General features: G+C 40.0%; 1 protein-coding gene across 6 annotated transcripts in view; it reads left to right on the top strand.

The window, feature by feature from the left end:
* Nucleotides 1-10790: 10790 nt before the first annotated feature.
* The window catches only part of CDC20B (cell division cycle 20B), a 66530-nt gene continuing 57686 nt past the window's right edge, over nt 10791-19634 (top strand). For all 6 annotated transcript variants that reach the window (XR_007773526.1, XR_007773527.1, XR_007773525.1 and 3 more), the window contains exons 1-2: nt 10791-11114; nt 11481-11552. Coding sequence is in view for 2 of the 6 variants with exons in the window: in XM_050947020.1 (XP_050802977.1) it covers nt 11052-11114; nt 11481-11552 (135 nt within the window). In the remaining 4 variants the exon portion in view is untranslated. The remainder of the gene's footprint in view (nt 11115-11480; nt 11553-19634) is intronic.

Below are 19634 nucleotides of genomic sequence, written 5' to 3'. Positions count from 1 at the left end.
ATTGCTGAAGAGACAATGGAGAGGTGGTGTCATATGTTCACGTGTAGTGGTGGCTATTCATTAATTCAGGAGGTCTGGATTTCAGTATGAAATATTGTTGGACAAGGTAACTAACTCGGATATCTCTAGCCAGGAACCCAAAGGTTTTGTTGTTGTGGTGGAACCACCAGGTTAATTCCTTTAAACAGAGTGGAGGTCTTACATTGTATATAGTCCACAAAATTGACAAATGATTGTTTTGATTTTGAAACCTAGGCAAGATTAAGAAGAATTTTTTGATAAAACAACTAATGCTACTGGTTTGGAATAGCTGACTATCAATGTGCACAGGAGAAAAAAAAAAGCAGATGATGAACAATGGGATCAATTGGAAAACCCAGGGAAGGATCATCCACTATTATAATTTTTGTCATACAGACTGAAAGATCTATAGGGATCCCCCCCAAAAGTGGGAAATCAGGCATTGGATCAGGAAACAGATCTTTCTCTTCTAAAAGAGTTTCTAACTCATTGCTTTCATTATAATTGCTATGTAAACAACTGTATTGTAAATTGCAACTTTTACCTTTCAATAAAGTGGTAAGTTAAAAACCCACTATGATTGTGAGCTAGCTGTGCAGTATATGTACCCCTGAAATCCTCAGACTGTTTGTTTACATACTAAATGATAATTTTCTGGGGTAAGGGTTTTAAATAGCGTACTAATTTGTTTTGTTTTTCATTGTTTTACTTTTTTACTGTTGTTTTAAACAAATAAGTCATAATTTATAAACTACAGACTGACAACTGACGCAAATCCTGTCCCATGCCAAAGTATTTCTTAGTCTACTTACACACACACCTGCCAACTATATTAGTCATTATTGCTAAATTTAACATGGGAAATAAAAGGAGATTAAGCAATGTTAAGGTGTGGTACAAATTGACAAAAGCCTGAAAAAGTTGAGGACGAAACTCCATCTTTCATGTGCCAGTTTGTGCCTACATAATGCAGCACATATACTTGAGGTTAGCTATTTCCTGCAATGTCTGTAATACCTCTGCACAATAGAGCACATGCAGAACAAAGCTCCTGCTTCAGCTTTGTATTTCCTGGTTTGTATCCATTTGTGTAACAAACGTAATGTTTGACCTCTCAACTGCTGCATGGACATAATGGACAGTCACCTTCAGTTTTTGTTGCTACAAGAAGGATGAAAGGTTGTCCAGTGGATGGCAATTGAAAGACCTGGGTTTTGCAGCTTTACCGGTGATCTGCTATATGACGTTGGGCAAGTCATTTTACCTCCATGGACTCTGTTTCCCTTCCAATATCTTTTCTGTCTTGCCCATTTAGACTACTCTTTGGGGTAGAGATGGTCTTTTACAATGTGTTTGTACGGTGCCTATCACTGTGCGGCTGGGATAATGGTTGGGGCTTCTAGGTTAGTGCCCAGGGAGAAATGTTAGAAATAAAGGGAGCGTATCCTCTTCTTCCATGGTCCTAAACCAGATACATCAGATTGCATCACTTTCCACTCACTCGGAAAACAGAGCACTGTGTATTGTAGATGTGCTCTTTGTATTTATTTATATTACAGGAATCCCCAGAGACTCCAGTCATGATCAGAACTACTTTATTCTCGGCACTGTAGAAGCACAGTAAGAAACAGTATCTGCCCCAAAGAACCCACATTTTAAAGACAGAATGTTAGCAGTGGGTGTAGTACACAACAAAGGGTGTTGTAGTAAGTGGAGGACCAAAATGGTAGTTGTAAAGTATGGTTACGTAGAGTAGTTACATGTATGATTTGCAATGTCACAATAGGGTGTGGAGGGAGAGTCCCCATCCAATATTTTTATTTGCATGGAATTTAGCAACATGACTGAATTTACTGTCAACCTGACTGTCATCAGCTAATCAAACAAGATTTCTTGAAACCCTGCCACACTTTCTACTCTCTTGAGTAGATACAGGATATTCAGATACCTGTCATACTTTCCAGAGCCCAAGTGTTTGGGAAATGGTGTCATATGAACTCCTTAAATTTAGCATATACATTTCTATGGAAGAGGATTCTGGTATTCCTATGCAATTCATCTGAAACCATTACAATACAGTTCTTTGAACCATGAATGTTCTTATGTTTTTATTCTCTGTGAAGAATTTCACACAACTGCTTTACAAGCATTCAAGAAAACATAGAATGGAGAATGCGCTAATTCATCCATTGTATGCAGTATTGGTCCCAGGATATTAAATAGACAAAGTGGGTGAAGTAATATCTTTTATTGGGCCAACTTCTGTTGGTGAGAGAAACAAGCTTACCTAGCGTTTACTCAGAGCTCTTCTTCAGGTCTGGGATGAAGAGCTCAGTGTAAGCTTGAAAGCTTGTCTTTCTCACCAACAGAACTTGGTCCGATAAAATATATTACCTCACTCACCTTGTCCCTCTAATCCACTCAGACATATCTGAACAGACAAGGGAGGGGGGAAGAAATGAGGAGCTCTTCAGTGAACTAAGAAGTAATAGAGACAATAGTGGATGTAAAATTAGCATCCTTAAGTGTATGAGTCCACAAGAAAAGGTAGGTCAGAGCGGGCACTACATAAGTCATCCTCCAAGTAACCAGGCAGCTGGGAGCCCTTCAGATGGATCTGTTTGTCACAAGAAAAAGGCTCCAGCTAAGAAAAGTGAAAGAGATCTGGGAGTTATATTGACAGATACCCTGTCATGCAAGTGATCCAAGATTCTGTTGTACATATTGGGGCATGGGTCACTTGCTGGAGGATTCTCTGCACCTTGACATCTTTAAACCACAGTTTGAGGACTTCAGTAACTCAGACATAGGTTAGGGGTTTGTTACAGGAGTGGGTGAGAATCTGTGGCCTGCATTTGCAGAAGGTCAGACTAGATGATCATAATGGTCCCTTCTGACCTTAAAGTCTATGAGTCTATATTACCTCTCCTACAATTGACAGAAGAATGATTCAGAAGGTAAAGAAAGAACAAGGTGAAGTAATCCTTGTTACCCCGAGATGGCCAAGAAATGTGAATATGACTTTCAGTGACAAGAACAAGGACCAATCCTTCATTTACATTCCAAACCTCTACAGTTTATAGCCTGGACTCTAAAAATGAATAAATGGATGAAAGCTCCTGGGGTTTTTGAGTTATTTAGACCTCATTTTCTTCACAACATCTACTCAGCAACTTATCCTAATGCCTGGACTGTATTTTCTTTTTGGTGCAAGGATACAAACTTGAACCCCTAAAATCCAGACATTCCAGCAAAACTTAATTGCGGAAAAACAGGAAGGCAATTGTGGAAAAATATAGTCAACGTATTTTCTTTCAATTTTTTTGTAGCAATTCAGAATCTGAGTGAAAATTTCACTAAACTCTAAAAAAGGCCCACTGTCTTCAGTTATAGTTAAAAGTTGCCTGGTTATTTATGAAGTTTTAAAAGTTATTAAATTTTGGAAGCGCTAGTTTAGGCAGCAAGTGGATGGGCTATGGAACGTTCTTACTGGGCAACAAGTCTTCAGCTGCCTCTAGTTCTGCAGAAGGGATGCAACCTAGAAGTCAGGACTAGCCGTAATGTTATTGAGAGAAAACTTTCAATGTCTCTGTAATTGGATAACAAATTTTCTATTCCATGCACAATTCATGTGAAACTCCAGTTAAATTCAACAGGTCTGACTCTCATTTATACCCAGGTCACTACTGCCAAAGCAAAGTAATCTGGCCTTTGTGTAAATAGAAATCAGACCCAATGGGATTTTTGCCTGAGTGAGGCCTGCAGGATTGGGTCCTATGACTATAAAACTAATTGAGATGGTAAATAATTAATTGCATTTGGTTATATGACAAACTCTGATGTTTTCATGTTATTGTATCTTAATTATTTCTGTTAAATACAGAAATTAATTCTGCAGAAAAGGTAAGGATTTATGCCTATCTTGAATAAAAAAGTCTTAAGCTAATGGGTTAAAGTTGAATTTTCTTAGCATTTATGGCACCTGCATCCTGAATGGATAGATCTTTCTTCTCTAGGATAATTTGACATCCCCATATTAGAGAGACAAGGTGGGTGAGATAATATACCAGCACCATCTAGAGCTAGTAGAGGCAAATTGCACTGTTTTCATTTGTAAGCCCTGTGTTTTAGGAGTTTAGTCTGTGCGGCAGAAACTTACAGCAGACTGAAAATTGGAAGACCATGTTTTTAGCAGTAAGTAAAATAATATTTATTTTCCAAATCACTGGTTTTTTGGTTGTTAAATAGAGTCAATGTAATATGTAAGAGGCCTCCTAATTAAAATGGCTTTTGGTCTTTCTGTTTAACTCTGAAGAAACTTCAGTTTAAAAATACCATGGATTGATTCCTTAGATGCTCCAAATAAGCCCTGAGAACAACAGAAACTGTCGGCTTCTCCCTGATCTTCAGGCCAGTTTTCTTCTAGTCCGATCCCCAGAGAAATATAAAGCAGCCTCAGAGCTGCTTAAAACAACACCAGCTTACAGCAGGAGCTGATCACTAGCTCACAACATGAACCCAGAGTGATGCAAAGAGACCAACATGGGATCAAAGATTTGATTCTATCTGTGCAAAGTGAAGCTCACAATCCAATTGATTCTCAACTGTTTTATACAGTTGTCATGAGAGTTGTTCTTTCTTTAGTTTTAATAAATCTGCTTTAGTGAGACCCAAAACAAAATGTGTGTAATGTATGGCACAAAGGAAAATCTCCCACATGCCTATCGATTTAGTAGGATTAATACCTAGGGGAGGTTGGAACCAGGGAATGAATTAAAGGGGAACTTGTTGCTGAGACTGTTTACTCCTTGGCTCCATCTGTCACTCTGATATGGCTCCCATAAATACATGCAAAATCCCCAACTGCACAGAGTTGTCACAGAGAAGCTGCGACAGGCTCTAGGGAATGTCTCTGTTACCCTCTCCTTTGCAAATTTAGTCCTCTCACTCCTTTCTTACTGTTTCATTCCCCTTTGCACCTCACAGCTCCTAATGACACACACAAAGCAGTGAACAACTGGATGGGGCAGAGAGACAAGCAGGAGTGCTGGCAGCCTTTTGTGCGCCCTAGGCGGTGGAAGGTCCCGCCCCCGAAATGGCGCCCCCGATGGAGGCAGTGGAAGATCCTGCCCTTGAAATAATGATGACAACGGCAGTGGCTGAACATCCGGGCACCGCGGTTGCTGCTCCCCAAATGTTAGCGCCCTAGGCGACAGCCTAGGTTGCCTAATGGGCCCTGGAGACAAGAATCCTCTGTGTATACTGTTCTGCCTGGACAGTGGTTCCCATTCACTCCTAATGATCTTTCTGGGCTTCTTCTCCTATGCTCACAAGTACTTTACCGAATATATGCAGCAATTTTCTAACACTTTCCCGCTGACGGTTTCAAACCACTTTACAAAGGTGCATGAGCAGCCACATCCCTATTTTATAGATAGGGAATATGGGGCAGAGAATTTAAGGCCAAATTTTTATATGTAGGTACCTAAAGTTAGGAAGTTAAATCCAGATTTAGGAACCTAAATAAATTGCCTGCTTTTCAGAGGTACTGAGCACTACAGCTTTCATTGACTTCTGATGGGAAGGAGGGTGGAGGAAGGAGCAATGGGAATGTGAAAGGTATCTTTTTCTTGGTAAAGAGGCCTGTTTAAGTGTGGTAATGCTGCTGATGGCTGTCAGCCTATCGGAACTTTCTCTCTATCTCTTGGGCAATCGGAAGAGGCCTGGAAGAGCTCACCTGACCCACCTGTAATTGTAGGAAGGATGTGTATGTGGGGCAAGCTTCTCTCAGATCCTCAGGCAAAAGGAAATGCCCAATGGAAAATATGTTGCAAAGGCAGCTTAGTGGTTTTATGCCCTATGTCAGCAGGTTCTCAGCCCCTAACTGCTATTCTAAAAACAAAACTCTTTGTTTCAAAATTCAGTTAAGGTTCCTAAGCAACAACATTGTACTTACCTATCACATTGTTTACAAACCCCCACACACTTAAAACAAGGAAATGAGTATTAAGGCACATGATAAGTCTTACGGTATTTATCGGTAAACACTTTTTTTCTGACCAAGTACAAATAAATCCATATTTTACAACAACTCTAACTCCTTTTTTTTTTTTAGAGTGGTTTCTGTGTGGTGAGTGTTTTTTTGTCTATTTGGATTTCATTATTGAAATATGTTTAAGATATACTGGTAAATGGGTAATATTTCATCATACATTCTCCTTTGCTACCCAACAAGCATAGGACATTTACAAAAAGTTCCTCCCAAATCCACTACATTATCTTCCTTCAAATTTCTCCTTAAAAATCACTCCTAATATCTACACGTAACAATGACTAGAAAACTGGGGTGCTCTGATCACTGCTTAGTATTCAAATCATAATCGTTTCACAGTTACACTGTGCTTCCCTCCTCCACTTTTTGTGTCCACCTCTTTTCTCGTCATATATATAACTGTAAGCTCCTTGTGGCATATTTTCAGTATATTGGTGTATACTGACTAGCATTACGGGCCCTTGATTGGAGCCTATAGCCACTAGTGCAATACAAATAAATAAGTTAAATTTATCAACCAATGATGGATTTTTGGCAATGTATTTATAACAGGATTCTTGAGACTGAAGTCTTATATGTAGTTTAATAGGAAGGTGCAGAACTATGTATCCTTGAGAAATTTTGCTATGACTGTGGACTTGCATTTGAGGCAGATGAATACACTGGTCTACAATTTTTGAGAAGTCGTCTGCTCCAGAGATAAAATGTGATATTTATTATGTATTTTGATGTGCTGAATTCAAATATGACAATTAAAACAACTGATTGGCTACTGTTTAAGATATTTAAGTTTTTACATTTTATGTCTTGTATATTGTGTAGATAGTAGAGTTTTAATCATAAATTGTAAACCTAGGTCTTTTCATGTGTTTATGGTTGCTTTACATGATAATATTTCACCTGTCCTGTTTATGGAACACTTTAAAAATCAGCAAAAGGGTTATATAAATAAAATTTAGTATGAAACAAAAGGCAAAAAACAATTATGTACATAGTTTAGTCCTATTCAGTGTCTACTCGGCGCTTCTTGACTTGTCTCTTGTATTCATTAAATGGAGCATCCCATCTCTTGTCACTGTCCAGCAATAGTCTGCAAGCATTGATGGGCTCCATTTGCCCTGATAGCCTGCCAGGAGATTCCACTGCTGTAGTCTGGAGCCCAACAGCTCTGCCTTACTCTTGGGTAGTTCCAAATCCCTGACAAGGTCATTCAGTTCACCTTGTGTTATGAGGTGTGGTTCAGAGGAGGAGGATGGGAGAAAAGGTGGGTCCTGTGACATTGATGATTCAGGACCAGAAGTTTCATCCTCTTCCTCTTCCTCGTCTGACTCAAGTGAGACTGATTCTGGTGCATCAGGAACCGGCAGTCCTTCTCCGTGGGGTACTGGGCGTATAGCTGATGGAATGTTTGGATAATGCACAGTCCACTTTTTCTTCTTTGACACACCTTTCCCAACTGGAGGCACCATGCAGAAGTAACAATTGCTGGTATGATCCGTTGGCTCTCTCCAAATCATTGGCACTGCAAAAGGCATAGATTTCCTTTTCCTGTTCAGCCACTGGCGAAGATTTGTTGCACAAGTGTTGCAGCACATGTGTGGGGCCCACCTCTTGTCCTGATCTCCAATTTTGCAGCCAAAAGAAAGGTGATAGGCTTTCTTAACCATAGTGGTTATACTGCGCTTTTGTGATGCAAAAGTCACTTCACCACAAACATAGCAGAAGTTATCTGCAGTGTTCACACAAGTACGAGGCATCTCTGCTCACTTTGGCTAAACAGAAATGGGTCCCTTTGCGAAATCAAACACTGACAAATAAGAGAGCACCACACTGTATGATTTCTAGAGCTGATATAGGGCAATTTGTTCAACAGAGTGATGTAAGCTTTGTTATGATTGCATCATCCATGACTTCTAGGAATAACATGATGCAATTCATATCATATATGATGCAATACCAGCTTCAGATTGCATCATTCATTGTTTTACCTAAAAAGCAAGTACTGTCCAAACCCAGTCATATATTTATTCATAGATCCAGTCAAAGATGTATTTTAGTCATTTCTGGTTTAAATTGAGATCCCTTCCCTTTATAACTCACTTACCCTCCGCCATTCCCAAGTCAAGGGTCGTATATACTGACCCAATAGCATATCTTGAAAACTAGAGCCAATCAACAATTTTAAGCATCATTTTCGTTCTCAGTGACCCAGAATTAGTAAAGTTGGACTACATTTATTTCAGAAGCATTTTGGCTGTAGAGCAGTGATATATATCATTCATGTGCATGTGTATGGTTTTTGTTTCTTCTTCTAAAGGGTTTTTATTGCATTTATATTTTGACATGATTGTTGAATGAATATTATTTATTTTGGATTGGTCTTAAGGTGGCTGTGTTGTGATGAAATATATATTTTAAAATCTTCAGAAGGCAAAGAAAATTGGGATCAACGGAAGCAAAGTTAGGCCAAAGCTGAGCACTTTTGAAAACCCCACACATTACATTTGTATAGATCGTAATTCAAATTGACAAACAAAGGCCAATAATATTATTTCAGGATTTTACTCCATTTCAAATTCACTGAAGAGCTCACAAAGGACTACACTGTGAACCTCTTGCTCACATTGTTGAACACTTAAACATGACTAGTCCCATTCCATCCATTTTAATGAGGCTTCTCCGGTAAGGAACTGCTCACCTGTGTGAACAAGAGGTTCACAATCTAGTCCAAAATGACAATTCCAATTCCCTATGCATAATAGTTCATAATTCTTGCTTGGTTATTGCTTATTCATCCACCATATTGGTGGTTGCACATGCTGTGTTGCGTGCCAGCATTTACTACTGTCCAATTATTGTGCACTGTAATATTATATGACAATGTTTACTGAAGAGCATTATTGTAAGAGGAATTAATATTCAGTTAAACAACCATCTGAAGTGTTGCAAATGCAGCCGTGTGTGGGTGAAATGCTTACAAAACCTAGTGTATTATTTGTTTTGAAAGAAATCATTTGAAACAAGGTTAAATGACTCAGACACCTTGTATTTCACAAATAAATTGTGGGATTATGAAATGACACACTTGAAATAAATTAAGCAGAAAGTATATTGTATTTCTATGGTGTGGTATTCATTTAAGTATTCAAAGCTAAAGTGCTAGCAAACGTTCTCCTTCATGATCTTGCTTCCCCAGTGCCTCCTCACTCTAGGAGTTGTGTGTACAGCCACACAGCTATAAAACAAAAGCTGGTTGTGAAACTGGGATTTTTTTCCTGCAAAATAATTTAAAGGAAAAATCCCCTCTTAAAAATTTCTCATCAGAATAGTCTAGTCTTTCCACAGGAAGTTTAGAAAATGTGGGAAAGTTTTTTTACCCACTTTACCACCCTAGAGGTAGTGGCTCATCTGCCTCCTTCAAGGCATACTTTGGTCTTGTCCTTGAAACTGGTCACATAGATGCGTAGCTTCATGCATGTGAATATTCCCAGAAGTTCAAATCAAATCTGTGAGATATTTTTATGTGGTGTGTTTAATGCTATTGGCCAGCAGTGTTTCTAACACTGCTCTCCACATACCGTACACAAAATACGAATGACATACATTTTAAAAAATAAATCAAGGATTTTTTTTCTTACAGCATTAGAGATATCACATATAGCATAGTACTTGCCAATGACAACACAGATTATGCTAATGACAGCGCACAGATTTCCAAATAAATCAGTATATCAAGGATTAATTAGATCATTTAGATGAATGGGACCATTTTTTAGGAAGAGAGGAGAGGACTTGTCGATGCCACTTATTTCTGGAGTAAAGCAGACACATCCCTTCCCCCCCCCCCCCCCCCCCCGCATTCATTTTAAGAGACTAAACAGGCCTGTGATGACGGATTTGCATCCAAACCGGGCTAAGATTCACACTTCCAAAGGGAAAACAGACGTTTGCTAAAAAGGTGGCATAATAAAATATTTCGCTGGTTTGTCATTTCATTTCAGGCACTTTTCCTCGGTCTCCCCTTCTCTGTCCCGCACCCCCCAGACGTTTGGCATAAAGTGAAATGTGGGGAGGAGGGAAGGGAAGAAGAAAGAGCCCAAGGTAACGTTTGATTAAAGACAGAGCGTGGCTTTCAGCTCCGTAGCTGCAGGCTCGGGAGATTCAGCTTCCCAGAGCCTGCAGCCCCGATCGCTGCTGCTGCCGAGCGATCCTCAGCCCCGCAACTCTGCTATTCAGCTCCAGCGAACGCGCCCCCGGCGGCGGTGGGGCTGCAAGCAGGCTGGGATGGGGGCAGGGCAGCTCCGCCAAGTCCGTTAGAGTGCCTGGCGAGCCAAGCCCCGCTTCTTTGCCCGCCATCCGTGGCAGCAGAGGGACCCCCGCGAGCCTTGGCGCTGCTGCCAGCAGCTCCGCCCCGCTGCAGACAATGCGGAGGCTCCAGCCGCCCAGCCACCGCGGGCCCGGGAGCAGGAGCCTCCAGGGAGGGAGCGGGCAGACCCCGCCGCTTGCCCGCGTTCCGCGCCCCAGCGTTCCAAAGAAGGGAATCCCCCCTCAGTCACAGAGCCGGGCGGCCAATCAGCTGCCAGGGCAGGGGATTCCCGCTTTGCCTGCCGCGCGTGCGGTCTGTTTAAATGGCACGCCGGTCCCTCTGGGAGATCTCATCAGGGCCAGGCGGGGGGAGGAGCTGGGGAGACAAGGGGTGGACAGGGGATAAGGGGGCTCCTGCAGGGCAGACTGTAGGGCAGGCAGAAGGCGCAGGAAAGCTAAGAGGCTCATAGGGAGTATAAATAAGAAGGGTGGCTGTTAGGGGCATCAAGCCCATCACTCTCTCCTTGAAGAGAGGCAAAAAGACAGATTGGCTCAGGACACTGGTGTCTCAAAAGTGAATGGTGTTTATTCGCATGGGTGCACATAAGTTAATATAGCTACATTATAAATACTTTTTAAGGTAGATAATCGTGGCAGGAGCTTATCTTCAGAGATGGAGTGGAAATTAGAAAGATCTGCTTCTAGGAAGGTCAAGACAGATGAAGAAATGTTGTGGGTAAATGTCGTTCATTTTTCTTTTTATTCTAACTCATCAGTGCTTTGCTGGAGTAGAGTAAAGTGATTTATCTTCTCACAGTTACACAGTACAATAATTATGGAACAAGTCATAAAGATCATACTTTTTCCTAACTCAGACAGAACTCATGAAGTCAGCTGAGAGTTTTAGCTTAGCAAGAATGTAGAAAAGGACCCCCAGAGTTCAATAATTTTGCTACAAGAAGGGGAAGAACTGCAGAATTTGATCTTCCACAAACATCTGGTTTCATGTGACCAGTGATTTAGACTGGGGATAAAAGTTGTTGTTGGTCAGATGACACCTGAACATGTAATAGCATTGTTTGTACTTCTGTATTTTTTTAAGGAGAAAGTAATGAAAACACTTGGGAAAGACCTTACACAGATGAGAAAACAAAGTTTACAGAAGTTCACTAAGGTAAGTACATATACAAAAAATCTGTTTTGTATATTTTTTAGGGGCAGGGAGGAAAGGACAGAAAAAATAGAAAATCTATATAATTCTGAACACAAAAATAAAGTTTTAAGAGATTTTTTTCCTGTGTTATTAGAGTCACTACAAATGAAGTTCATTTAAATGCATAATGTGAAACATAGAAAAATGTACATAAGCCATGCTAATGGCAAAGTGGCAGTGGTATAATGAAAACTTCAGAAGTAGATCCTGGGATTCTTTCTTCATAGGGTTATGGGGACTGATTACTGAATAGAAGCTACTTGATCTAGTTGAAGTGGGTGCAGGCATGTGAGGAGATGCCTGTCCATGCAGCATCACAAGCCAGCTGGCACATACTTGTGTTGTTGCATGGTAAGGAATAGAAGAAACAATGAAGAGTGAAAACATAGTGGATAGCTGTAAACGTATACTTTACTTTATGTGTTAATCACAAACAGTGTGCTTGGCAATTTACAAGATGCAAAATACAGACAGCCCTTACCTCAAAAGCTTACAATGTAAATCTGGTGAGTCACTTTAGTAGAATCCTACGTGAGATTCAATTAGGGATGGAGGTAATGTAAAGGGCGACGCCTAGACTGGAAATTTTAGAGCAGAAAATAAGCAGGGTGCATTAAAGACAGAACATAGTACAGAAGTGTAGTCACTGACAAGTATATTACATAACTGTTAACATTCATACATGCAATACTGTTGGGAAGGCACAATGCTAGACTAAACACGTTGAACAATAGCTGAGCTATAGAAAGCTGTCTGTGGGGCACAGCAAATGGCGAAGAAGCACGGATGGAGCACAAGAATGTGACAGTTTGGCAGTGCATTGCTAGCTGTCTGTTGAGAACTTGATATAGGAACAGTTGCTAGCTGCACTCCACATTGTTGCAGTCAAAAGCATCTTGGAAGTCATGGAAACATCAACTTCTTGTGGACTGTGATGGGAATCAGATCCATATTAACCAGCTCATTCAAATGGCTGATGCCTAGCTGTGGCAACTGGACAACTACTTGTTTATATAGGTGGCTGTTGTTTTTTTTTGATAATTCAGGAGTATTGCAAGATAGAATTTCCTTTGAGTGGCATAGGAGCCTGGTTTTGAAAAGCAAAGAGAGAGGACCACAATCTGCGCTTATTTACATCCATGCAACCTCTTTGATTCTGCCTTCAGTAACATCCATACAGATCACTACCATACGAGTCCTAAGATCCAAACTTATAACTCTGTGAACTTGGAGGTGATTTTTTTACCTGCAACATCAATTTTGCTCATTATGGGCCTGATACAAAAGCCATTGAAGTCAATGGGACTACTCACATGCTTTAAGTTAGCCACATGCTTAATTGCCTTGCTGAATCAGGGCATGAGCTAGAATGGCTACCAAAAAATGGCAGAATTTGGCTTGATTCTGATTTAAATTACACCAGTGTTAATCCAGGGTAATTCCAGTTAAATCCAGTAAAACTGGTATGAATGAAAAGCTAATCTAGTCTAACACTTTCTGAAATTTTGGTTGACAGTTTAGGGCCTGATTCAAATCTCACTTTACACTGCTTTACACTGTTGTAACTCCACTGACTTCCTTGGAATTAGTCTTTATTTCCAGTAGTGTAACTAAGATCAGAATCATGCCCTTGATATTTATTGCATCTAAGTATTTACATTTTGTGTTGAAATACATATTGAGTTAATTTTGAAAGAGGTTAGCAATATTGAAATTAGATGGAAAATGAAGTGATTGCTCAAATGGATCTTTAACTTTACCATCACTCCACTTTGCAAAGTTCCTGTTATGAATAAAATTCAGTCATGCCGTCTTTAGAAAGCAAATATGTTGCCTTGCTTAGACTCCCTGTGTCTGGTAGGCAGTGTACTGTTAGCTGGCTGCTTTGTGTGAATCCAGCAGTCTCTACTACACTGTCACCTGCTGCAGGGCCAGCTCCCTGTTATTTTAATGAGATGAACTAGGAAGGCATCAGGACACCAGCTTGTGAGAACATTGGTGGTAACTATATGTGTGTGCTAGGAAGGCAGTGTATTGTTAGCTGGTTGAAAATCTGACATCAGCTAACTTACATCTGCTATCTTATTGCACATACTATGATCATCCAACTGCGGCAAAACTTGTTTTACATGGTGCATCTTGTAGGCTCTTTTTGTTTTCTGCTGTAAACGGTATAATCAAACAATAGTGAAACCTCATATTTACTGTTATCACTGTTTCACACACTCCTGTTATCCAAAGTACAAAGAGAAAACTTTTGTTTAGCTCTTATAATGTTTAATTTTGATCAGCACTTAGAGACCAATATGATAGGAGGCCTTGTAAATACTTAAGTCAGATAGACAGATAATAGAATTGAAATCATATCAAATAATCACAAATTAACTGACAGCTTTTTTTTAAGCAGGACAAGCAATGACTTTCCTAAATTCTTTTCTTTGAAATTTTCTTGCTGTTTTATATAGAATGTGTCAATCCATTAATAAAACAACATTAGGCAAAATTTACTTCTTTTTTCAATGAGCAATTAAAAGCTGATAGAGTTTAAAAACTGACAAGCCCAAAGGTGTTCAATCAAGTGTCCTACCAAATACCCCAAAATTATATTTTAGTGTCATCATGACGTTTCCACTATTGTATTGGTTGGCGGGTGGGGGATGATGACAGTGTCTTGAAAATGATTCCCGTCTTCTCCAAGTGCCTTCAGATTTGTCAACATCTTTGTGGTTCTGAAGTACTAAAAATGTATGTAGTGTTTCTAGGTGTTCTCACCAGTTCCAGAGAGAGAAGAATTCTAATCTGAATGTTAAGATCCTGCATAATGAAGACCAAAGAGATTGACTTTTTTCATGTTGTTAACAAATATATATAACATGCAGCTACAATCACCGCATTGCTGCCTTGCGAGAAGTATCAGCCTCATACTGAATATTGTTTAATTTTTTTCCCTATCTGTATGTTAACACCCTTGATGGGTATAATTCCATTAGGTTCTGAAAGCCACTCAATTCCCACTGACTTTCATGAGTGTAGAAGGTGCTTAGAACTTTGTGGGACTGGTCTCTTTATCCTTGTGTATCATTCCTCTGTTCTCAGTGATTTTTGCAACATCTCCTAATGTAGCATTACTTGTCAATATTATTAATGTGCTGTTAACTCCTCTTCAGGATCATTAATTCAGATATTCAGGAAAACTGGGGTTATTGTCTTCTGCAGCACACTTATTGGATGCTCCCTCAGATCAATGCACTGTCATTTATCATTCACATTGCTAGGCATACTGTCAGTGTTCCGTTCAAGGGAAATGGATCATAGCCAGCTAATTTAAATTAATTTTAAAAGAAGTAAAGTTTGTTTCTTGATAGGAGTATTTCAGTATTAGCTTAAGGCATCTATCACCCTGGTGTCCAAGTGCTGGTATTCATCTGATGAAATCCATGCCTTGTATTTGTATCTAAGCAGTTCTTATTTGCAAAAAACAGACAATTTCATTATATGAACTCCCAGATAAGCCGAGTAACACATATAGCCCATCTTTCTTGCAGACTCTCTAAGTGAAGACCTCCCAGTGAAACAGCATGTGTGTATATGTGGAGGGTTTGCAGCATTAAGACCCATAACAGAGCTAGTTTTGTGTATGTGCTGATTAGGCAGTGTATTGTTAGTTAGCTGTTGGTCACATACCAGCAACTAAATACACTTCCACATTAGCACACGACCTTGCGTCAATGTTTAGAGAAGCGGATTACAGCTGGTTATTATAAGCCTCTCTCTGTAAAGATAGTGGGCCAGATCCTCAGCAGATGTAAATATGTGTTGGCATAGCTCTGTTGACTCCATTGGGGGGAGGGATAGCTCAGTGGCTTGAGCATTGGCCTGCTTAAACCCAGGGTTGTGAATTCAATCTTTGAGGGTTCCATTTAGGGAACTGGGGTAAAAATCTGTCTGGACATTGGTCCTGCTTTGAGCAGGGGGTTGGACTAGATGGCCTGCTGAGGTCCCTTCCAACCCTAATCTTCTATGACTTCTACAGTGGCTAAGCCAATTATACCAGCAGAGTATCTGGCCTATAGATATTGTGGTTTGTTTGACATTAGGAGTTAATATGTTTGGGTCTGATCCTACAAAATTTTACTTATATGAACAATCACAATCCCTTTGACTTCAAGGGGACTACTTGCACATGTGAGTATTGCTTTTAGGTTTGGGTCCCATATAAAAATGTACATTTCTTACAATATTACATAATGTAACTTTATAAGCTTGAAACATTCAGAGAGGATATCAAAAGATTCCTAAGGAATCCAGAGACACAGTTCTGGAATTGTTTCATTTTGCTTGACACTACTTCTGTTGGTCCTTTTGGGGTCAGAACATCCAACAGAGAGCAGGTGAGATTCTACAGCTCAAGTCAGATTGGTTGAAATATGTTTGGAAAATTTGTTTTCCTGGTAGCTCTTTACGAAGGAAAGGAGTCCCAGGTTAAACCATTTCCTCTGTAGATTATGGGGAAGAAGTGAAGATCTGTAGAAATGGGTAATCATTTGATTTCCAAGATATGCCCAGACATCAGCGCTTAATTTGTGCCAGGGCTTGCCAGGGCTGTGCCCCAGCACCTCTAGGCTTGGCAGTTCATAGCCCTGGTACCTCTGGGCTTGCTGCGTCAGTTATGAAAGTAAAAAAATTACTTGAGCCCTGGCACCTAATTGCTTGAGCCTTGGCACCTCTTTCGTTACCAAACACACTTAAAGGACTCAAGACACAAGTTTTCCTTCATGTTTCCCATTGGGGAGCTCCTTGCTCTCTCCTGGGTCTTTTCCTCAGCCAACTCAGCAAAAAAGGCCTCTGGCCCTCAGGAAGAAACCATCAGCCCACACTCCTCCCCAGTCACCCTCAGACACTGCTGAGTTTTCTCTCTTTTAAGTCCCACTCCCCGCCAAGGTGTGGTAGGGTGGTACTAATTGAATAGGGCTGCCAGGCCCCATGCCCTCTGAGCCAGAAAGGAGCAGGCTGCCCTGTCACAATGTCCCTTACTGTCACTACCAGCCTGGATGGAACTACTAGTCAGATTAATGACTCTGAGGTGAATGCCCCATATGCCTATCCTTCCCAACTCCCAGCACCTTTGTGTAGATTACAAAGGATATGCGGCAGTTTGCCTCTTACATAATCTCTGTGAGATTAGTATCCATCCACACAACTGTGAATAATCAGATTTTTTTAAATTCTAGGTTGACTCCCCCCACCCCAATTTTTTTTACTTTATTTCATTTTTGGGTTTTTTAACCTTTAAAAAAATAAATTTGAAGTAAAATTTGAAACAAAAAGTCATTTCAAATAAAAGAATTGAAACATTGATTTTTTTCAGATTTTTTTTTGTGGGGGGGAATTCTTGACTGAAACAATTTGACACAAATGTTTTGGTCAACCTGATTATGCATTTTCTGGTGAAAAACAGTTTTGTCTGGAAAATTTTTCCCAGCTCTATCCATCAGTACATGTAGTGCACACTTGGACATTTGTAAACCTACATCAGAGTGTACACAAATCCAGAATGGCATACATAGGTGGAGACTGGGAAATGAAAATCAAGCCCATGACATAGGAACATAGAAACTGTCATACTGGTTCAGATATGAGGTCCATATAGTTTAATCTCCTGTCTCTGACAGTAGTTAGTACCACTGATATATTAGAGGAAGGTACAAGAACTCTACAGTAGACAGGTATGGCCCCCACAGAGGTCTCCCCCTTATGTCTAAGTGTTAGAGGTTGGCTTATACTCTAAAGCATGAGGTTTAATATCCTTTCCAAAATTATTGTTGTCATAGATGAGACAACTCTGGATATTCTTGATATCCATATAACTATCCTATACCTTTTAATATCTTAAATTCTTGGCCTCGGTGTCTTCCTATGGTAAGAAGCCGCACAGTTTAATCACACATTATGTGAAAAAGTATTTCCTTTTATTCATTTTGAATTTCTGGCCTTTGAATTTAAATGAACATCCCTTTGTTCTTGTGTTGAGAAGAGCGACAGAATTCCCAATCTACCTTCTCTGTATTATTCATTATTTTATATAATTTTATTATGTTCCATTTTCGTCATGTCATTTCTATGGGAAGCAATCTCAATCTTTTCAATCTTTCTTCATATGAGAGCTTTTCCAAGCACTTGCTCATTCTTGTCACTCTTCTCTGCATCTCCCCCCACACTACTAGACTGGCCATTCAGAGCTAAGGTTCCATTTAAGAAATGCTCCCAAACGTGAAGGTTTGGAAAAGCATAATTTATGTCTCCTTCCCTTCCCTGCTCATTCACATGCTGTCAGGTCATGCTGCAGGCATTTCTGTCTGCTCCCCTCCCTAGCAGAAAGAATCTGCTGACTGACACTAATTTTGTGACTAAGTGGTCTACTTTGAATGAAATAAACAGGCACAAAAATATAATAGTTCTACAATATAATATATTTTTGATAATTCCCTGAGAATGACAGTGAGATTAAAAAAACAGTTTGATTCAACTACAAAATTACATTAAAATAATCTTATGGCTTTCACTTAGACCCAGGAAAATTATGGAAATTCACAGGTAAAGGTTAAAGTCCCAATCCTGATTCCACTGAAGTCAATAATATAACTCCCATTGATTTCTGTGGGAACAGCATCACACCTTCTTTTCCAATCTCAGCTGCACCCAATCGGACTGCACTCTGGTGCCTACATGCATAGAATCGTCGGACTGGAAGGGATCTTGAAAGATCATCTACTCCAGTCCCCTGCACTCATGGCAGGACTAAGTATTATCTAGACCATCCCTGATGGCTGTTTGTCTAACCGGCTAAGTCTTAACAATCTCAAATGATGGAAATTCCATATCCTCCCTAGGCAATTTATTCCAGTGCTTAACCACTCTGACATGTCCAACCTAAACTGCACTTGCTGCAATTTAAGCCCACTGCTTCATGTCCTATCCTCAGAGGTTAAGGTGAACAATTTTTCTCCCTCATCCTTGTAACAACCTTTTATGTACTTGAAAACTGTTATTGTGTCCTCTCAGTGTTTTCCTCTCCAGACTAAACAAACCCAATTTTTTTAATCTTCCCTCAGTCAGAGGTCATGTTTTCTAGACCTTTAATCATTTTTGTTGGTCTTCTCTAGACTTTCTCCAATTTGTCCACATCTTTCCTGAGATGTGGCACCCAGAACTGGATACAATACTTCAGTTGAGGCCTAATCAGCATAGAGTAGAACGAAAGAATTACTTCTCTTGTCTTGTTTACAGCACCCCTGCTAATACATCCCACAATAATGTTTGCTTTTTCTGCAATAGTGTTACACTGGTCACTCATATTTAGTTTGTGATCCACTATGACCCCCAGATCCCTTTCCTCAGTACTCCTTCTGAGGCAGTAATTTCACATTTTGTATGTGTGCAACTGATTGTTCCTTCCTAGGTGGAGTACTCTGTATTTGTCCTTCTTGAATTTCATCCTATTTACTGCAGACCCTTTCTCCAGTTTGTCCAGATCATTTTGAAGTTTAATCTTACCCGCCAAAGCACTTGCAACCCCTCCTAGCTTGGTATCATCTGAAAACTTTATAAGTGTACTCTCTGTGCCATTATCTAAATCACTGATGAAGATATTGAACAGAACTGGACCCAAAACTGGTCCCTGTGAGACCCCACTCAATATGCTCTTCCAGCTTGACTGTGAACACTGATAACTACTTTCTGGGAACAGTTTTCCAACCAGTTATGCACCCACCTTATCGTAGCTCCATCTAGGTTGTATTTCCCTAGTTTGTTTATGAGACAGTCATGCGAGAGAGTATCATAAACCTTACTAAAGTCAAGATATACCACATCTACCGCTTCTCCCCATCCACAAGGCTGTTACTTTGTCAGCCCTATTAGGTTGGTTTGACATGATTTGTTCTTGACAAATCCATGCTGACTTTCGCCTAAGCTGCCTTCCAAATTCTCAATCAGTTCTTCCCTATTTGTCCAAATCAAATCTAGAACAGCCTCTCCCCTAGT

The sequence above is a fragment of the Gopherus flavomarginatus genome, chromosome 3 (assembly GCF_025201925.1).
Source record: "Gopherus flavomarginatus isolate rGopFla2 chromosome 3, rGopFla2.mat.asm, whole genome shotgun sequence".
Lineage (NCBI taxonomy): Eukaryota > Metazoa > Chordata > Testudines > Testudinidae > Gopherus > Gopherus flavomarginatus.
Note: the sequence above shows the minus strand (reverse complement) of the source record. Positions and strands in the feature narration are given on the sequence as shown.